General features: G+C 41.6%; 1 protein-coding gene across 1 annotated transcript; it reads right to left on the minus strand.

The window, feature by feature from the left end:
* Positions 1-20,299, minus strand: Spcs2 (signal peptidase complex subunit 2). The gene is made up of 5 exons (XM_036174202.1): positions 20,145-20,299; positions 11,480-11,563; positions 11,067-11,227; positions 7,083-7,217; positions 1-983 (listed from the first exon to the last, which is right to left on the minus strand). Exons 1-5 carry the CDS (start codon positions 20,256-20,258, stop codon positions 797-799), a joined length of 681 nt encoding a protein of 226 aa, XP_036030095.1. The 5' UTR covers positions 20,259-20,299; the 3' UTR covers positions 1-796.
* Positions 20,300-20,916: the final 617 nt, after the last annotated feature.

A 20,916-nucleotide genomic window follows, 5' to 3' on the forward strand; every position in this document is an offset into this window, starting at 1 on the left:
TTTTTCACATCTTCATTCATTTATTGAAAAAAATTTTAGAAAATGGCAGTTAATAAAGGGCACAAACAAATCAACAGGAACATACTAGTGAAAAACATAGAGAATATAAAACTAAAAATGCCACTGGCTTCTTTAATTGGTTAAGAACACAAAATGTAATAGGCAGGTCAATTTTAAACAAAAAGCTAGTTTGTATTTTTTTTAAAATAATTCTCCCCAAGTCAAATATATACACACACCCACAAAAATGGTGTGTAAAGGAAAGCTCTCATACATAAGAAGTTGTATCCTGGATTGAAGGAAATAGTTGCTGAGGCAGGGATTAACACAAAGTCAGCAACAAGTTAACAAAACCCACTCCTCAAGACCAGGCTTGGCTCTCCAGTCCAGGATGGCCTCAAACTCAATGACCCTCCTCCACCTTCCAAGTGCTGGATTGTAGGTGAACACCACCGTCCGGCAAGGGTAGCGGTTCTTAAGGACTGAGCGTTCCAACGCTGCATGGCACCAAGCTATACTAAATAAAGTACTATCAAGTACAAAGAAAAAGTATGCTCGGCTTTCACAAAAAATGCTTCTAAAGGAAAACAACAACAAAAACCCACCCAGCAGACCAAGGAGGCTACAGCTAGTGGTCAAAGACACAATTCTGCATATCTGTGCTAGGAAATTGTATTTATCCAGAGCAGACTAAACAGGGGCATGTTTGAACATTTCATATTCGACCAAGTTTAAGCTTTCTGTTTCTTCCCTACCCACCAGCATGATCCAGCAAAAAGAGAGCTTTTAGAATTGGCTATTTTATTTTTCTTTCTGTGGCGAGACTGTCATGGAGCCTGGATATTTCAGGTTCGTATGCATCCATGACCAGTGTCCCGCTGTGATCAAAGAACTTGGCAATGGACTTGGTGAACTCAGCTTCCCGCTGCTGCTTTGTCCTCCCACTGATGAAGGTCAACTTCAGGGTGTATTTGTCATCAAACCTAAGCATCAGGACAAAGAGAACAGATCAAAAACCAAACAGATGGGGAAACTGAGGAGATCTTAGGGTGAAGGGAGACAGTAAAGGAATACCCAACAGCAGAAGAGGGTTATTTAAGGGGAAGGAAGGGAAGAGCCGAAGGGTAGCAGGGAGATGAGGGAGGAGGACCAATGAGAGCACACATATGAAAATGCCCAATAAAATGCACCACTTTATATGCTTGCTAACTTTAAACGTCAATTTAAACACAAACAGGGACTCAAGCAGTAACATACCTCACCAAGTGTTTTTGAAAGGTGGGGATAAGCTTGGCACTGCTGATACTTGACTACCCGCCACGCTCACCCAGAGAGACAGACAGACAGACTTACTCCCAGGCTTCCTAATTTTTATACTAATTATGCTTAATTAAGGTACTAATTCTGATGCCTCCCTAGATATGCTGACATATCTTCCCTGGTACAATTACTGAACCCTAATGAAGATGACAACACACTATCCAAGAAAAATATTCCACGTGGAGGGACCAGAGAGGACAAAGGCCCTGAGGACATGCCTAGGATGACTGAACAAGAAGAGTATTCCAGCCCGGCGGTGGTGGTGCACGCCTTTAATCCCAGCACTTGGGAGACGGAGTCAGGCAGATCTCTGTGAGTTCGAGGCCAGCCTGGGCTACCAAGTGAGTTCCAGGAAAGGTGCAAAGCTACACAGAGAAACCCTGTCTCGAAAAACAAAACAAAACAAAACAAAACAAAACAAAAAAAAAAGAAGAGTATTCCACGTGGAGGGATCAGAACAGACAGAGGCCCCAGGACATGCCTAGGATGACTGAAGAACAGCCAAAGAACAAGATGAATAAAGAAAAAGAGTACTGGTCGCAGGAGATGGGAGTGTTTGTGCACACATACATGGAACACACAAAACACATACAGAGACTGCTAAGCTGTCCCTAGGAACTTAGCCTTTTTCCTGAGCAGGAGATCTCAAACAGAGGATAAAAGTGGGTGTGATTTATGTATGTAGCAGATAACTTGCTTTACCTGCCCTGCAGGCAGTGACTGCGAGCAGGGAGAGATGCTGCAGGGTCCACCCCATGTGAGGAGTTAGCTGGTAACCATGGAGCTGACAAACTAGAGGCACCCTGGAGTCAGATAAAAGGTCTAGGTGAAAATGTAGATTTAGAGATCTTTATATAGGCAACATTTAAAGTCTTGAAAAGCTACATAAAGATTCCTCAAGTATAAAGTAGTTCTAGGAATAAGCTCTAATATGTCACTTCCAATTTAGAGAAAGGAAAAAAAATAAACAAAAGAGATGAAAGAAAAGACACCAATGTAATTAGAAACTTAGAAGAACATGGTACCCAGAAGACTTGTTTGAAAAAAAAAAAAACAGGCAGGAAACTGTAACCAATTGGTCAGATGCTGTTAACAGGCTAATGCTGTAGGATGGTCATTCTGTATGCTGTGAATATGTGTTGCTACTATTGGTTAATAAAGAAGTTGCCTTGGCCTATGGCAAGACAGGTTATAGCCAAGTGGGAAATCCAAGCAAAGATACAGGAGGTTTGGGGACAGATGGAGAAGCATATAAGACCCTCCAAAGGGATCTAAGCCACGTGAGGAGAAGAAAGGCAATGAGAAGGGGCAGTACAACAGCCAGGAAAGCAGCAACCAGAGTGGAATGCTCAGAGCAGAAATTTTTAAAGGAGAAATGATAACGACTAAGATGTGCCCCATGAAAATACAGCCAGGAAAGCAGCAACCAGAGTGGAATGCTCAGAGCAGAAATTTTTAAAGGAGAAATGATAACGACTAAGATGTGCCCCATGAAAATACATGCTGAACACACAGTAGAAAACATCACTGAAGGACAGTGAGTAAAACAGACCACAATTCTGCAATAATCATCTATCCAAACATACAAATACTGAGACTCACAAAAGGACATATATTAGAGAGTGCCATGAGTCAAGTTATCACTAGGAAGAGTTCTGCAGTGAAGCATAGAAATGGCAAAATGTGATGAAGTACACTTAAAAGTGGGTATGTAGGGGAGGAAACTGAGAATGAGCAGGAAGAAGTGAGTGGAGAAGGGGGAATCCAATCCAGCTCCATGCCGCCACCAGGGTAACAAGGACTACAAGACAAACATCAGCCACCACTTTCAGTATACAGAGGAAATGTGTCTTCCAGTCACAGGCAGGTTTCACTACAGGAGGAAAAACGGGAAATGTTCAGATGGAGAAGCTAAGGGAGATTTTGTAGATGGTCTACAATAACTTGGCTGCAAATGAAGAGGTCACACACACTACAGCTAACGCTAGGTTCATTGCGGTCATTCACACAACAATTTTTTTTTCATTTACTTTTATTTCTTGTGCATGAGTGTTCTGTCTGCACATATGTCCGTGTATTACTTGTGTGTCTGGTACCTGTGGAGGCCAAATGAAGGCACTAGAATCCCTGGAGCTGGATTGTAAGCCACCACGTGGGTACTGAGGATCAAAACCCAGGTTCTCTGGAAGAGCAGCCAGTTCTTTTAACCATCTCTTTAGCTCCAAACACATTTTTTGACACATTTATACTATCTCTGACTTTGGGCGAGGTCTGAGGACTCAGAGATAAATGACACAATCCCTGCCTGTTTGTTCTTGGAACAGTGAATGGTAAGGAGTTTTATGCTGTGGAGAATGGTATTGTGGGGTTTACAGTTTACCAACAGACAAGTAAATTTAACTACAGCTCCATGGACAACACTAGCAAGTAAAAATGTTCTTGGAATACCCAATTTAGACTAACATATATCAGGAAAGCTTTCTTCAGAAAGAGGGCAAACAATTTATCTTGGAGACAGAAAATTATTCAAGCCAGAAATAAGTCAGTTTAAATGGAGAGTCACTGGGCAACTAGAGAAGTTGGCAAACTGCTGTCGGCTTCTGAGAGGGGTATGGAGAAATATGGAGATGCAGATGAAAAAACTCCAACTGCTGGGCAAGTTTATACTACACACGAACTGCAGAAGAACAACTCACTAAAGGCTCTTTACACTTGAGTTAAAGCCTGTGCAAAGTTTGAATATGGCAACTGATCATCTGTGAAACTTTCACTGCCATGGCACATCATATGACCTGGCAGCTGCAGAGGACAGCAGGCACTGTTATACTAAACCACTGTGAAGGGAGAGCATGACAAGAAGCACGCATGACTCTTTCTCTACCAACAATCTGGCAGCTGACAAAAACTAGCAAAGAATGTAGAAAGTCAATATTTTTACACATTTCTAGTGGGATTTAAAATGATGCACACACTTTGGAAAACAGACTGTCAATTCATCAAAGTAACCAACCACATGATCCATGAATTCCTCTTCTAAGTACATTATCCAAGAGAAATGACACAGATCCTTACAACTACATAGGCACTATCATTCATAAAATCCAAAAGGTAGAAATAATCCAAATGTCCTTCAACTGAAACAGGTTAACAAAATGTATCTGTGCAATGGACTATCAGTAAACCATAAAAAGGATCAAAGTACTGATATATGCTACAACAGAGATGAACTTTGAAAACATACTATGTTGTGAAATCAGAAGACCATGGTAGGCCATTGGACTCATGGGCTCACAGCAGCTGTAGCTGTCTGTTCAAGATCTGTACAAGATCAAGCCAGTCAAGATACCAGCAAAGACGGAGAGCTCATGAGGCCCCACTGCTAGCTGAGAGTAATGGGCAGTGACGGCTGCTGGGGGAGAGAGTCTGCTGTTTTCAGGGGTGTGGCCTCATTGGTTGCCCATACTCCAGTGGGTAAAACTACTAGCAGGCAGCACTAGCTGGATTCAGTGGATTATGAAGACAGTATGAAGTTAAGAAGGGGACATGCAGAAAGTCTCTGGGGAAAGTTGGGGAGTGATGGGGGTGGACATGATCAAAATACACACCTATACGAAATTCTAAAACACCAGGTAAAATTTTAAGTCAAAATAGGAAAAAAGGAAAATACTAGGCTAAGTTAAAGAAGCCATTATCATCCCATTCACATTAAATATCTATAAAGGTCTCTTTTATGGACAGGAGAGCAGAAGGGTGATTACTTAGGTTGCAAGAAATGGGGGAAATAGAAGATAATCACTGAAGGTACAGGGTTTCATTTTGAGGTGAAGAAAATGTTTTTATGACTGTGGTAATAGGTACAACTATAAATACACTAGGAGTCATTGAAGTTAAACTTTGTACGGATGAATGGGATGGTAGGTGAACTCTCTCTCAATAAAGTGGTTATAACACAAGGCAGCTGAGATGACTCCGTGAGTGAAAGTGCTTGCCAGTTGATCCTCAGATCCTATGGGAGGAGAAGAGAACTGACTCCAAAAACATCCTTTGACCTCTGCACTTGTATGTACCATGGCACAGGTGCACACAAGCAAATCCCACACCACCACCAACACCACCACCAACAACAACAACAACAACAACAACACAAGTTAGATGAAAATAATGAAATCAATGTAGTTGGATTCTAGAATTATGCAACTCTGTTTTAGTGGCCTGGTGAAAAGGGCAGACTTAACAGTTAAGGCAAAAAAAAGAAAAAAAAAAAAAAAGGTAGCAAGCCTGCCAGAAGATTGCAGAACTCAACTGCAACATCAGAATGAAAGTCTGTTCCTCTTCCTCAGAGGTTACTCCACAAACTGCCAGAAAGGGGCCGGTGGTGATGTTACTTACCTTCAGTATGAGTAATTACGATGTGATGGCTTGGATATGCTAACAAAGTGTGTCATGTATTTTTTAGTCAATGACTAAAAACCTGAAATCTGTGCACAACTTAGGCTAAAATTCTTTCTCTACTGCTTCTGAGCTAATTCTTTAGGTCATGTTCTTATCTGTAAATATGTGTTCTAAGGTGAAATGAAGTAGTGCACTTAGACTACTGCAGTGGTTTGAACGAAAATACCATCGTAGGCTCATATAGTTGAACACCTGGTCCCTAGTTGGTGGCACTGTTTGGAGAGGTTTAGGAGGTGTGGTCTTGTTGGATAAAGTATGTTGCTGGGATGGGCTCTGAGAATCTAAAGACTTGCACCATTTCTAGTTTGCTCTCTCTGCTTTGTGCTTGTGGCTCAAGACGTGAGCTGTCAGCTTGCTCCTTCAGCCATGTATGCCTGTTGCCAAGCCTCCTGGCTGTGATGGGGATGAAACCACAATTCCAAATAAACCCTTTGTAAGTTGTCTTGGTCATGGTGTTTTACCAAAGCAATAGAAAAGTAACAAATATCTACTATATAATAAATACTGGATGTGTATTTGCTATAACTGGCATTTCGTCTTCCTAACAACTCTATGGAGTTATTTTTTACCTCACTACACTTCACTTTACATAATTTACCAAAAGCCATGAGTTAGAAACAAACTCACTGGAGCATGGACCCAGTTCTGGTTACCAACGAACACCTGTCTGTGCTACCACAAGACAGAAGAGACTCTGGACTGTGGGGGTTATACAGAAGCACCAAGCCAGAGATTCCTGAACATACTCAGAATGAAGAAGAAGACACAGATGCTAAATGGAGGCTCCAGAAAGATAACTAACCTCACACCTTTGATCTTTTAAAGATATATCTATTTTATGTGTGTATGTGTTCACCAGCACGAATTTATGTATACGACATGCATGCAGGAGACAAAAACAAAACACAAAACAGAAGATGTTGGATCCCCTGGAACTCAAGTTTACAGCTGGTTGTGAGTCACTGCGTGGGTGCTAGAACCAAGCCCAGGTCCTCTTTAAGAGCAGTGAGCACTCTTAACCTCTGAGGCATTCCTCCAACCCATTCCTCTGACTTTTGTTAACTGGCCACAAGGGAAGAGACAATCATTCTCCAGTCCTCCACCAAAGTATATCTTGAGGGTATCTTCTATGATAAAGAACCTCAGAACTGCAGTGCTAGGAAAAATCTACCAGCTTATCATCCCACCCCTTTACATGACTAGCACTGTGATCAGCAAAGAACAAGCACAAACTAGCATACTGTGGGTTATGACAACACCCCAGGGGAAACCCAATGCCAGGCGTTAAAAGAACCAAGGATGGCCATTACCTTTTGAGGCTGGAGGACAGTTGCCAAATATCATCAGGATCCATTCCTGTAGGATCTTTTCTGTGGGCCACAAGAAAGATGCTCTTCTCCTTGTATGAGGTATAAATGGTCAGAATCCCCATCATCACAAAATAGGTTCAAATAATGTTAAGGGGAAAATATACAAATATTCAAAGACAACTAAAGTCACAACAAATGAGCCACAAAGAATTCTTGACAGTCCTAAGTAAGTTTTATCTTACCACTAAAGCACTGAAAATTTAGTTATTTCCTTCTAACCCTTGTATTTATGTACCTAGAAGAAATAAGGCTCTCTCTGGTTAGTTCTCTAGACACCTCAAAAAGGAGACAAAAGGTACAGGACAAATAGGCTTTCTCATCTTTTACACTGAAGGACAACAGGTCTAAGAATGTCCTGTTACCTAGCTTCTCATGACTTCATTATCAGTTGTGCTTATTTCTCTATTTTAAAAAAGCATCAGAGGCTGGAGAGATGGCTCAGCAATTCAGAGCACTGGCTGCTCTTGCAGGGAACCTAGGTCTGAATCCCATCACCCATATGGCAGCATACTACATCCTACAGCTCCAGTTCCAGATCTGACACCCTTTTCTGGTTTCCTTGGGCACCAAACATGAATGTGGTACAGACATACAAGCAGGCAAAACACCTATACACGTAAAATAAAAAATATATATAGTCAACCAATGTCAAAGTGATTTCGGATTTAGTCTGCTGTGAGACCAATTATGCCTAATGCACATGCAGACATATTATTACACGGTTTGACAGTGTTAACTGTATATTCAACCACTAACTTGTTGTATGGAGTGTCATTTAAGTTTTATGAACTAGAAAGGCAGGAAATATAGTGTGAAGCATAAGAACTTTGGAGTTAAGACAGTCCTGGATTTGCATGTCAGCATTTAACAAATATATTTTCCCCCCAAGTGTCCTCATCTCTAAATAAGAATACTGAACTTTTAGAACTGACATGAAGCTAAGCATGGGGGTGCACACCTATAATTTCCACACGTGTAGTAGTCAGGACTACTGCAAGTTTAAGGTCAGTCTACTGAGACCCTGTCTCAAACAAACAAAAATAGAATTGTCATGGGGTTTCTATATATAGCCATGTAGCACACAACAGTTATTTACAGTGGTAGTCACTAGCACTATATATAAAACATGAACTTCGGATCATGCTTTGCTTTAAACAAATATAACTGAAATACAGTCAAAGTGGTTCTTTTGGAGACTGTGTAACAGGGTTGCTGTCATTGTCTGGAGAATGTTCTCTAAAACTTATGGTATATTCTTTTAGATTGCTTCAACAGCAAAAATTTCAAACTAGGATATTTAATTTCATTATTAAAGAGTCAAAGGTCACTTGCTGCCAAGTCCAGGAACCATCTATTTGTATAATGCTATTTTTTTTTAAAAAAAAGATTTATTTATTGTGTTTACAGTGTTCTGCCTGCATGTACTCCTGCAGGCCAGAAGAGGGCACCAGATCTCATTACAGATGGTTGTGAGCCACCATGTGGTTTCTGGGAATTGAACTCAGGACCTCTGGAAGAACAGTCAGTGCTCTTAACCTCTGAGCCATCTCTCCATCCCGTATAATACTATTTTTAATCAGATGCTTAATTAAGATGGCTTGCTAACCGCCTGATAGTGGATTTATTTTATTTTTAAAATTATGTGCATGTGTGTGTGTCCATGTAGGTATGTGCACGAGAGCCAGAAGAGTTTGTCAGGTCCCCTGGAGCTGGAGTTACAGACGGTTGTGAGCCACCGGACATGGGTTCTAGGAATCAAACTCCAGTCTACTGCAAGTACAGCAAGCCCCCAACTACTGCACTCCCTCTCCAGCTTTGGGAAGGTGGTCTGTAAGATGGGTTCTTAGTTAGTGCTAGAGTTCCACATACTAATGTAGATATAGAGCTATAATTCTTTAATTTTACACTTTTGATTTATTTGGGGAAATGTGTATGTATAAACATATGTCAAGGCACAGCTATGGAAGTGATAGGCCAACTTGTGGGGTCTGTTCTCTCACTCTGGCTTCCAGAGACTGAACTCAGATCACCAGTCTTGACAGCAAATGCCTTCACCTGAAGAGGCATCTTGATGGACAAAAAAAAAAAAAAATCCATTATACAGTTATAAAGTGTAAAAGTTATATACATACAAACGAAGGGACAGGAGGTGGGAGTGGAGGACCACAGAGAAATCATTCTATGAATGCAAATAAATTCTGTAATTAATACTATAATAAAAGCTCTTTGCACTGAGGATCTTAGAAATAATCTATGAAATAATCATAGAAGTAATCTATGTTTATCATAAAAAGGAGAGGCAAAATTCTCAACTTACAATGGGATTTTGTAACTATGAATTAAATATGCATGTAATACACTATACTTGCAAACACTATAATTAGCCTAGCCTACCTTGAATGTGCTCAGAATATTTACATCAGCCAGTCAATTGGGCAAACTCATCTAATACAAAGCCTACTGTGTAATAATATCATGGTGAATAGCTGATGTAATTTATTGAGTACTATATTGAAAATGAAAAATACAATGGTTACTTGGATATTTTTCCATGCCATTATAAAAGTGAGAAATCTTAAGTTGAACTCTTTGAATTTGGGAAGTATACTATAAAATCTCCCATCTGATTTTTTTTCTTTTTCATTTGTGTGTGGTATATGCATATGTATGTGTTCACATGTGTGCACATGAATGTATGGGTACACAAAGACATGCATGTGTGTATGGAAGCCAGAGGTCAGCACTAGGTGTCTTCCTATGTCACTCTCCACCTAATTCTCAGGGTTTCTTACTAAACTAACCTGGAGCTCACTGATTCAGGTGGACTGGCTGGCCAGATGGCCCTGGAATCCCTGTCCTCATCTCCTCAGCAGTGAGATTACAAGCCTGTGCTGCTCTGTCCAGTGTTTAAGTGGGTGCTGGGGTCCCAAGCTCAGGTCTTTGTGCTTGTGTAGCAAATATTTTAACAACTGGGCCATCTCTCCAGCCCTCTTTTTTTCTAATTTTTAAATGCTATAAGGTTTTGCCAGTAGCTGGCTTGAAACTCATGATCATCCTGACTCATCCTGGGAGCTGGAATTATAAGCATATGTTACCACATCCAGTGTCCCACTCACTCTGGCAATTTTGAATGGGTATTACTTACATTTTTTTTTTTTAGTCTAAGGTCACACATACCTTGGATTTCAAACTCATGTTGTATAGGATTTCAAACCCATGTTTTGTAGGATTTCAAACCCATGTTGTGTAGGATTTCAGACTCATGTTCTGTAGCCCCAGGAGTCCTCAATCTCACTGAAACACATACCAAATCCACACCTCATGCTCAGGACTTCCCCAGCCAGCTCTTCAGCTTCAAAGAAAAATAGGAAATAAATTCAAACTTCTAAAATCCAAAGCTTTTCTATGAATAGTCAGGAATAAACAGCTTAAAGCAACCCAGTCTAAGGGGAAAAATCCAGAGAGCTAACAGAGCTGGGCCTCACTATCATCATGTGTTTTTGCTTTAGGTATCCTATTAGTTAATAACTAAGTATATAGAATAAAAAAATTATTAAGGGGGCTGGAGAGATGGCTCAGAGGTTAAGAGCACTGGCTGTTCTTCCAGAGGTCTTGAGTTCAATTCCCAGAAACCACATGGTGGCTCACAACCATCTGTAATGAGATCTGGTGCCCTCTTCTGGCCTGCAGTCATAAATAAATCTTTAAAAAAAAAAAAAAAAAAAACACAAAAACAAAAAAACCCCACCTTATTAAATACAGAATATCAATGATATAGCATGAATTTACAGGTACAATTTTTAATGTTAATTCTAATATTAGCAGGCCCTAAAATCAAAGCTTTTATGGAAAGCAAGGGTGATTTAACAGCAGATATTATTGAACTGTTATTAAAAAGCAAACCTGAGCATAAAAAAAGGATATGATATGACGCACAAAGCCAAAACTGGCTTGGACTCTGGAAAGGGGTGCATGTAATCCCAAATCAAAGCCACTATGGCAAAGAAGCAGGAGATGGTACAGATGGTGAGGCGACCGTCAATTAGACCAAAGTTCTCCACGTACTTGTATTTTTCCAGGAGTACCTAGTGAGAAGCAGGATGGAAGGTAACAGCGATGCAGCCTTGCTTTTGCAGATCCCCACTTACTTAGTCATGTCAGAAACTGCAGGAGTGAACAAATGTTCTCTTCCACTAACATCTTACTTACCACTCTAAACAAAGAAGCTCAACCCTCTTTAAAGAATCCCTTTTCTGGCTCATTTTCTAACTTTGAGATCTGTGAGGCGATGTATCCACAGGCTAAAAACATGCTCATGAATGTCTTAAAAAATGTACCTTTTTGGCGGAATCATCCAAAGAATTTTTCACAGCTGATCCATCCCACTTGTCAATTTTTACAGGCTTATCATCAATCTTCCACTACAAAACAAACAGAAAAATCGTGCATCAGAAAACGTGGCACCTTACAAATTAGAATGAGCTTCTTTCTTCAGATCTCTGAGTATTTGAACATTCATTCTTTGTCTTCTGATGTTGAGATTAGGCACTAAAATCAGGTGTGTTCTCATATGGATGGTGCAAGTTTCCACACAAAAAACTCAAATCCTACAGCCTAGAACCAGAACACATGCATGTGCTATGTCAACTCATATATCCCACCCCCATTTAACTACAGATGAGTGCAGGAAAAAAAAACAAACAAACTGCTTTTGTTCACCCTAACATTCTATAAGCACAAAATTCAGCAAATACAGATATGGGGATTTACAGACACTAACAGAGAGGGAAGGTTCTTTGTCTGCGAACAACTTGAATACTTTATTACCATGTTATAACTTTAAGACAGCAAATCCAGTATATTCTGTTGAAAACATCAAATTTTCAATTATAAACCAAGTGTCCTAGTTTGCTTTCTGTTACTCTGATAAAATACTATGACCAACAGCAACTTGGGGAGGAAACCAGGGAAGGGATGTGGCTCGGAGACAGTGTTTGCCTAGCATGCATGAGACCCTGGGTTGGCTCACTAACTAACTTTTCAATTCACAATCATTTGGCTTGAGAATGGATTCTTTTACAGAAAGACAGAAAACACCTTATCAACCTTTTTATGAAGTTGTAATTCCATATACTAATATACAATAAGAAAAGTGAAGTCTGAGTGAAGTCTGGCTGGGTGGTGGTGGTGGTGGTGGTGGCGGCGGCGGCGGCGGCGGCCTTTAATCCCAGCACTCAGGAGGCAGACAGGTGGATCTCAGTGAGTTCAAGGCCAGCCTGGTCTACAGAGTGAGATCCAGGAAAGGCGCAAAGCTACACAGAGAAACCCTGTCTCGAATCCACCCCCCCTCAAAGAAAAGTGAAGTTTGTAAAGAGGAATAAGTGTAAACTGAATGTTACGTGTGTATGTATAAAATTAGTCAGTGTATATGTTGTGTGTGTGTGGAGCTAGAGTTACAGGTAATTAGCTGTAAGTCACCTGATAGGGTGCTGGACCAGAACTTGGATCCTCTGCAAAAAACAGCAAGCACTTTTAGCCACTGACCAGATCCTAAATTAGCTATATTTAAAACTTTTTTAAATCAAATCTTTTCCCATCAGTGTCTTATAAAATGAATTTTTCTTAATTACTTTTGGTGACATTTTTTAATACTGATTCTCAATCTGTTAGCCTACTAATCAAACATAGCTAATTCTTAAAATTACATATTGAACTAAGAATAGTAACTTCTTTATCCAAACAGCTAGCTCATATGCGTTCAGTCATGTATATTCTATTTTAATAATACCAAAGAATTTGTATGCATTATCTGTGAAATAATGAAGTCATTTACAAATTTTTATCATTCCAAAAGAGCACTTATTCTCATGACTCCTGCCTCAGACACACATTACTGAATACAGCACAGTCCAGAAGTGGAACTCAGCTCTACAATCTCCCAGCAGTTTCCAGGGATAAGGTGCAGAAGCAGCATTAACGTGATGAATAAGCCTCAGCTCTAACTGCACTGCCTGGTTCGAGAAACTTCAGCAGGGAGAACAGGAACTTTTCCAGTGATTACACAGATCATGAGAAAGGTTTTCATTTGGTTTCTGAAGAGAAGGATGCATCATTTTACTTTGTATGCATGCAAAACCTTAGCCCTCTCTGCTATAGCACAGAGACGAGCGGGGCTGACATTAAGTTCCTGTTTCCATTTTGTTACTATTTCCCACCATTCTCAAAAACTGCTCAAGGAAAATGTATATGAATTACATCTCTCCTGCTGTTATTCACGTTATCTTTTCCCTCCCCTTGGTCTTCCTACACACTAAGAACAGGAGCAATAAAGAGGAACAAAAAGACAAGGCAGGGGCTGGGAGATCAGTGAGCTCTGAATTCAGTAAGAGATCCTGTCGCAGATGAAGGTGGAGCCAGGCATGGTGGCTCACGCCTTTAATCTCAGCACTCCAGAGGCAGAGGGAGACGGCTCTGAGTTTAGGAGACCAGTCTGATTTGCACAGTTCCAGGCCAGCCAAGGCTACATAAAAGACTGTCTCAAAAACCAACAAAAAGGGGGAGATCAACTGAGTAAGGTACCCACTGTTAGCTTCTGGCCTCCACACGCACACACATGCACCTACATATGTGAGAGCGCGCACATACACATAGAGACAAGGCAAAGGCAAGTTTGTTTCACATGGGGCCTCACATGATAAATCTTGAACTTCTAATAGCTACCTGCACCTCCCAAGTGCATGCCTGTAATCCCAGCACTTGGGAGGTGCAGGGTAGCTATTAGAAGTTCAAGATCATCTTCAGTTACATTGCAGCTGGAGGCCAACCTAAAATACCTGAGACCCTACCTCGGAACAAGGTTAGGTATGTACCTTTAGTCCCAGTGCTCCAGAAGGCAGAGGGGCACAAATCTCCTTGAGTTCATGGCCAGAATGGTCACAGTGAGTTCTAGAGTTCTACACCAACCAGCACTACATATTGAGACTATCTCAAAAAACATAAAAACAAAACAACCACCACCCCAAGAAACAGAAAGATGTAAGATGTGTCCTTAGTCTACGGAGGGGGCAAATCACGCATTTAAAAACCACATGCAATCAGTTTAGAAACTGCAACTACATTAGAAATTCCTTTCTCCATTCCTTGTGGGAATGTAGAGTGGCATCCCCAATGTGCAATATAGTTTTGATAATTCCTCAAAGTTAAATGCATGGCCAAGGCGTCAGAATATAGTCTGGTGTGGGGCGATTTCTGAGTGTTTGTGAGGAAAATCACACATGAGTCTTGTGACCTCAGTCTCTTCAGAACACGGAATTGTTCTTGGAATGTGCTGTCCCGGTCCTCCCAGGTGTAACAGGGATGACTTCAGCTGTGTTAGTCATATGCCTCTATGGAAAACATGCTTTTGCCATGTAGGACTGTCCTTGTGGTTATACACTTTACTCAGGTGACACTTGTTACCCTCAGAGTCTAAACTGTCTGGTCTCTGACTATAAGTGGCTAATGCAGGGACTTCAGTGAGCCTCATTTACTGGTTCCTCTCTCCCGGGTTCACACAGCCAATTAGAATGGTAAACACCTGTAATCCTAGCACTCAGCAGACTGAGGCAAGACAATCAACAGTTCCAGGCCAGCCTGGGCTACAGAGACCACATTTCAAAAATAAGTCAATTAAAATATCAACAGTTACAATATGAGCCAGCAATTCCACTCCCATGTACATAATCCGAAGAACTGAAAATGTCCACCTAGTGAACAACTTTATAATAGGTATCACAGAGCCAAAAGGTGCACGATTCAAGTATTAACCGACAAATGGAAAAAATAAAAGTAATGTATCAGTATCTGTCAGAGGATGGTTCAGTGGATAAAGCACTGGTCACAGGAGGGTGAAGACCTGAGTCTTCATGATATTGTGAAACTGGATGCAGCTGTGAAGATTTTTAACACCCATGCACTTGTGGTGAGGAGGGAGGTGGAAATAGATGAGGACTGATACCTGAGTCTGTCCTCTACATCCACATACAGAAATGTTAAAACAGTTTTATCAGTGCCAATGAATATATTTAGGTCATATAAAGTTTGATACAAGCTATAAAACATGTTAAATGAATAGTCACAATAGGCCATGTATGTTGTGATGGTTTGAAAGAAAATGGGCCCCAAAGGGAGTGGTACTATTAGGAGGTGTGGCTTTGTTGGAGTAGGTGTGGCCTTGTTGGAAGAAGTGTGTCACTGAGGAGGTGGGGTTTAAGGTCTCATATATGTTCAAGCCACTCCCAGTGTGACAGTTTACTTTCTGTTGCTTTTAAGATATAGGACTCTCAGCTACTTCTCCAGCACTCTGTCTGCCTGCTCACAGCCATGTCCCACCATGATGATAATGGACTGAACCTCTGAACTGTAAGCAACCACCCCAATTAAATGTTTTCCTTTCTAAGAGTTTCCATTGTCATGGTGTCTCTTCACAGCAATGGAAACCCTAACTTTCATCTATATAAAATGTCCATAACAGACAAATCCAGACAGAAACTAGACTTGTGAAGGCTGGGGGCTTAGCTTAGTGGCATAGTCTTGCTTAGCATTCATGAGATGATCAGTTTGGTTCTGCTCACTGAAAAAAGCTTCCTGTGGTGGCCTGGAGGGACTGGGAAGAGGGACTAGGGTATGACTGTGGTGGGTATGAGGCTTGGGGGGGACTTACAAAAATTTTCTGAAATTGTGTACTAATGACTTTCTAATTATACTAAAAACCATTGGACTATATCATCTACGCATTATATATTCATTTAAAATTTTTACTTTCAAAATGTACAGGTAACAAAGAGCATATGAAAATACAAATACCCAGGCTTCAATACCACAAAACCGTGTTCCGATATGGGAGGTACAGAAATCTGTCATTTTTAACTAAAACCCAAGGGAATCTGATATGGATTGTTTTTACATGTACTAAAAATATTTATCTAAGGAAGTCAAAATCCAGAGAGGTTTTGTGCACACACAAACTGTGATTAGCTCCACTTTACAGGTGCAGAAACTGAATTACAAAGAGATTTGTTAACTGGCTGAAGAATACACATCTGGGTAACAACATAATTCAATGCTAGGGGCTGGCAAGGCCGGCCCCAGAGCTATGTTCTTAGTAACCAAGATATAGAAGCTGTGTTCTAAGGTCAGGCTGAGAAGCCAACCATGAGACAGAATCCAGGTTATGACGTTAAAAAGGTTTGGATAACAGTTTACAAAAAAAGAAAGAAGGAAAGAAAGGAAGAAAACATTAAGCACCATACCAATTTCTAGTAGGCCAAACAGACTGGGAAAGAGCTGCCCTACAGTTGCCGTACAGAAGGAAAGTGCGGACAAATGTGGAGCAAAGACTAGTGCAGTCACTTTGAGAGGGAAGGGCAGGTCTGCAAACTCAAAGTCAGGAAGGAGACAGGTGCCACATGTTCTTAGGTCCGGTTCAGAGGAGCAGAAGCCCACATTAGTGGAGAGAAGTCGAGAAGCCCACTCGTACACCTTGACTGCATTTCTTCCTGGCAAGTGAAACGATGCGTGTGGAAATAAAAACCTTCCTCCCACAAAGGGAGAAAAGAAAAAGCAAGAAGAGAAATCAAATCAAAGGGGTCTATTAAGGCAACGTCCTCATTCGAACACACCCTACATCCTCACTCCCTCAGAACAGAACCTCCCTGTTCACATAAACCTGCTGCACACAGGACAAGTCCCCCCAGATTCTCCACCTCAGCAGTCAGGAGGTTTTCAGACACTTCAAGCAACATCCTCTATAGCTCTTTCTAAGACTGAGGTGGCATTTTTCCTGCTAAATTCAGGGCTATAAGCACCGGCTTTGCGATGATCAGTGTAGAGAAACTCTCACAGGAAACCGGTAGAACTAAATCACCTCCCAAGGGCACTAGTTCTTCTGTAACTCAGAAAGGAACAAGTCAATGGAAGCAGAAAGGCAGTTTTCCAGGGAAAGGGATTTTAAACAGCTCTTGACGATTTTCCCTCTTCTGTCTCTCATTTCTTGGTTAAATCTTCCAAGTTGGAGGTGGGGGAAGTATGCTGGAACATGCCTGTAAGCTCACCATTAGGCATGAGGTAGAAAGACCCTAAATTTCAAGACCAACCTGGGTTACAACAGTACAACAAAACGAATAATCTTCCAAATGTTCCTCTGTGAGAACATGTTACCTCTTTCTGATATCCCAGTAGGGGATCTCATCACCTTGCCATTCCGTTTTTATATAGGCCTTTAAAATGAACTTTACCAGTACTGTATAATTTAATCTTTACAACAAGCCTATAATGAGAATACCTACAATACTTATTGTGGTAAAGAAAATCAAATTCAGTAATGAATAATCATCCTAGGCTTTTGGTATGCTGCACCAGAATTCAAACTTACCCTTCTTTCTGTGAAATCCTATATACTAGTCTATGGCCTTATTATGTGTCTAATTCTGTGAACTATGTGAATAATTTTCCTAAAGTCACTTTATATAATCTCAAAAGCCTCCTCCTCCGCTCCCACTTAAGTGACCCCTCTCCAGTCTAACTCTACTGTCACTGAGTTTACGTAGAGACCCTCCTAGTAAGCCTACTAAGAAATCTCAAGCACCATTGTATTCTGTATATCTTGCCTCAAGAAAGACTCACTTGAGGACCAGAAAGATGGCTCAGCAGATAATGATACCTACTGCTGAGCCTTAAGGGATTCCTGGGTCCCGAACAGTAGGTGAGGACTGATTCTCAAAAGTTGTCCTCTGACCCCCACACCCATGTGCACACACACCAAAATACATCAAATAAAATAAATAACTTAAGACTTTCTTACTGGATTATGTTCTTCTTCTCATTCTCAAAACCATGTCTGAACTCCACTCAGACAGGAAGCCTTTCAACCCAGGGCTTCTCACTCTTAGCTATCACATCTCAAGAACCGGTTCCTTTCATTTGAATTTCTGCAAGAAGCACCTTCTGAATACATCATTTGTTTCCTTAAATACACTTACTTTGAATACTCCACTTCCTATTTGGCTAGTCTGAGTACTCTGATACTAGGAACCCGCTATTTCCCGCCATCACTACATAGTATACTTCAAAGAGTGCAGAGGCTGATATATATTGTCTTGATTCTGTCCTCAAGCCCTGTCATACAGTTGCCAGACTCTCAACATTTCAGATGAAGAACAGGAAAGGTACTAAGGTTAAGTAACCTGACAGTCTTCATACTTTATTCCAATAGCAGAGATATTTAAAGGCCAAATTATCCTAACACAATGTGCCAGATACTATAGTCAGCTCTCTCTATCAATATTGCACAGGCAAGGACCAGCCAAACGTGTATAGACAGTATTCAAGGAAAGAAAACAAAACAAAAACAAACAAAACTTTGTATGTCCCGAGCTCACAGATATTTTTGCAATAGTATAACAACTGTCTGCATAGCATTTACTTTGCAGCAAGTATTCCAAATAATCTAAAGGTGATTTAAAGTATTCTGGAAGGTATGTAGCTTATATACAAATATTATGCCATTTTATGAACGATCTGAGTATCCTTAGATACCAAAAAATATGCTGTGAATCCTGAAACCAAACCTTCAGACACTAAAGAGCACTGTGTTTCATAATCTCTGCCTTGGCAGAATGTTCATGTTTATGTTTGCTGGTGATAATCCAAGCAGAGGGAAAACAGAGAAGTCACCCTGGGAAGGCTCAGCACAAGCTATGAGATGCACTGCACCCAAGAGAAAGGGTGAATTTGAACACAAAATGCCAACCAATTCCCAGAACACATTCCTATTTCTTAAGAAGTATGAAGACTGCCAGAGTAGTCAGAGGACAGAAGAAGGAGGTTCTGAGTTTGGGCCAGCTTAGCTACACAGTAAGACTCGACTTCAACTTGAATCTAATAACCCTCAAAAAACAAAAACAAAAAACAAGCAGAACTGGGGATGTGGCTCAGTGGTAGAGCACTTGCCTACTATGTAGGAAGATATGCAGGACCAGAAGCCATCAACATGATCAGGTATTCATTTCTTAAGCACTAGCCATCTGTTTGGTACAGAGGAATCAGAAAGCTTTTCGATTAAAATGTTTAAAGAAAAAAGGTTTACTATATACTAAAGCACCATGCTCCACCCTTATCACATCAGCTGGGAATGAGAACACTGCAGGGGGGCCAAAAGATTTATCTAGGCTAAATCCCTCATTTTGCAGATGAGTAACAGACATGAGGAGAACAAGCATATTTTAGGTCACATAGCGAGAGGCAGAAGCAATTCTAGGCCTGTTTTTCACACAACTGTTTCCTCCAACATGCTGTGCAAACGGCAAGAAGGTCAATCCAGGAGCAGCACCCACCCCCTTTAAGCCCTTATGGATAAAGATGTAATATTGTTTTTAATAATTGGGTAGGCAGAATGGAAAAGCAGCCAGCTGGTACAGACAGCAAGGAAGAAAAGAGAAAGGCAGGGAACGCAAAAGGGAAAAATAATCTTAAGGCTTCCTGTCAGCCCAGCAAGGGAAGTCAACATATGAATATTTCATTATTTGATGTATCATGAAAATAAAATCGCCTAGAAACGTTTGTGAGTAAAAGGCCAAGGAACTCTTTGTACTCTGCAGCAACACGCGAAGGTGACGGTGGAAGTTTGGGGGGACACTCTTTTTAATTTCTTTGGGAGATCAGTTTTCCGCGTTAGTGAAATGGGCCTCCTAGCACAATAGAAACGTGATCCTTACGGTGAAATATAGCCGTAACTATGAGAAGCTGCGGTGGCGGCCAGTGTTAGGGACCAGCACACTTGCGAAAAGAGATGACCTAAAGAGAAGCCTTGATTTGAATGTGTAAGAGAGGGCAGATTACAAGCGTGCGTTGGTGGGCTACAGCGGAGCGCTCCTCAAGAAGCCGCAGAAAAGGGAGGCGGGGATGGGGACGGTGGGCTGGGCATCCCCAGGGCTCTAGACTGTCCCCCAGGACTCAGCTCCTCACCTTATCCAACAAACCACTGCGGCTACTGCCTGTTCCGCAGCTGGGGCCGCCGCCAGCCCCACTACTGCCTCCGCCGCCGCCGCTTCTCCCGCCTTGCGACGCCGCCGCCGCCATCTTGTCTCCCTCCGTGTCTCCCTCCCCTACGACTTGTCCAAAGCCGATTGGCTAGAGCTGCCCACGTGATGCACCGCGCAGAGGCCATCGGGATCCGTAGTTCGGTGTGCTGATGTGGGCCGAAAGTGGCCGCGGGGCTTGCCGGGACTTGTAATTAGAATCTGCGGTCGCCGGTTGCCGCCTACGTTGCTAGCCTTAGCGTCGCGGTTACTAAGGAGTGGGTGGGGAAGACTGTGGCAAGCGCCACCGTGGAGCGACTCCGAGATTCCCGTGAGGCTCGCAGGCGTGCATCCCGCCTGACGGGGACATCGCCTCCGCGGACTGTACGGAGGCGGAAACGACGCCGGAGGCAGGTGTGGCTGGAAACTTAGTTTGCTTGAGTTAAGTCTTTCCAGCCCCAGAGGTAGTCTCCCCTAAGAAGTGAGGAAGAGCCAGCTCTTCACCCTTTTCTATTTCTGTTGTTGGAGCATTAGCTCGAGTATTCTCTCCAAAGTGACTCTCATCTTAGCTGTTAGGAGTGTTTCGTGTAGAACTGTCATTTATTGAGTGCCTACTGTCTACCAGGTAGTGCCCTACATGCACTTACATCCATCCATCCTGTGTCTCAAAATAATGCTGTTTAGACAAGTAAACGGATTTACCAGAAGCCAGAGAGCAT

The sequence above is a fragment of the Onychomys torridus genome, chromosome 1, assembly GCF_903995425.1.
Source record: "Onychomys torridus chromosome 1, mOncTor1.1, whole genome shotgun sequence".
NCBI lineage: Eukaryota > Metazoa > Chordata > Mammalia > Rodentia > Cricetidae > Onychomys > Onychomys torridus.

Excerpts from the sequence above, each read along its gene's own strand:
- Spcs2 (XM_036174202.1), bottom strand. The coding sequence starts at position 20,258 with ATGGCGGCGGCGGCGTCGCAAGGCGGGAGAAGCGGCGGCGGCGGAGGC. Across the intron at positions 11,564-20,144 it reads GCAGTGGTTTGTTGGATAAG|TGGAAGATTGATGATAAGCC; the intron begins GTGAGGAGCTGA and ends TTTGTTTTGTAG. Across the intron at positions 7,218-11,066 it reads TTGGCTTTGTGCGTCATATC|CTATTTTGTGATGATGGGGA; the intron begins ATATCCTTTTTT and ends CATTATTTGAAC.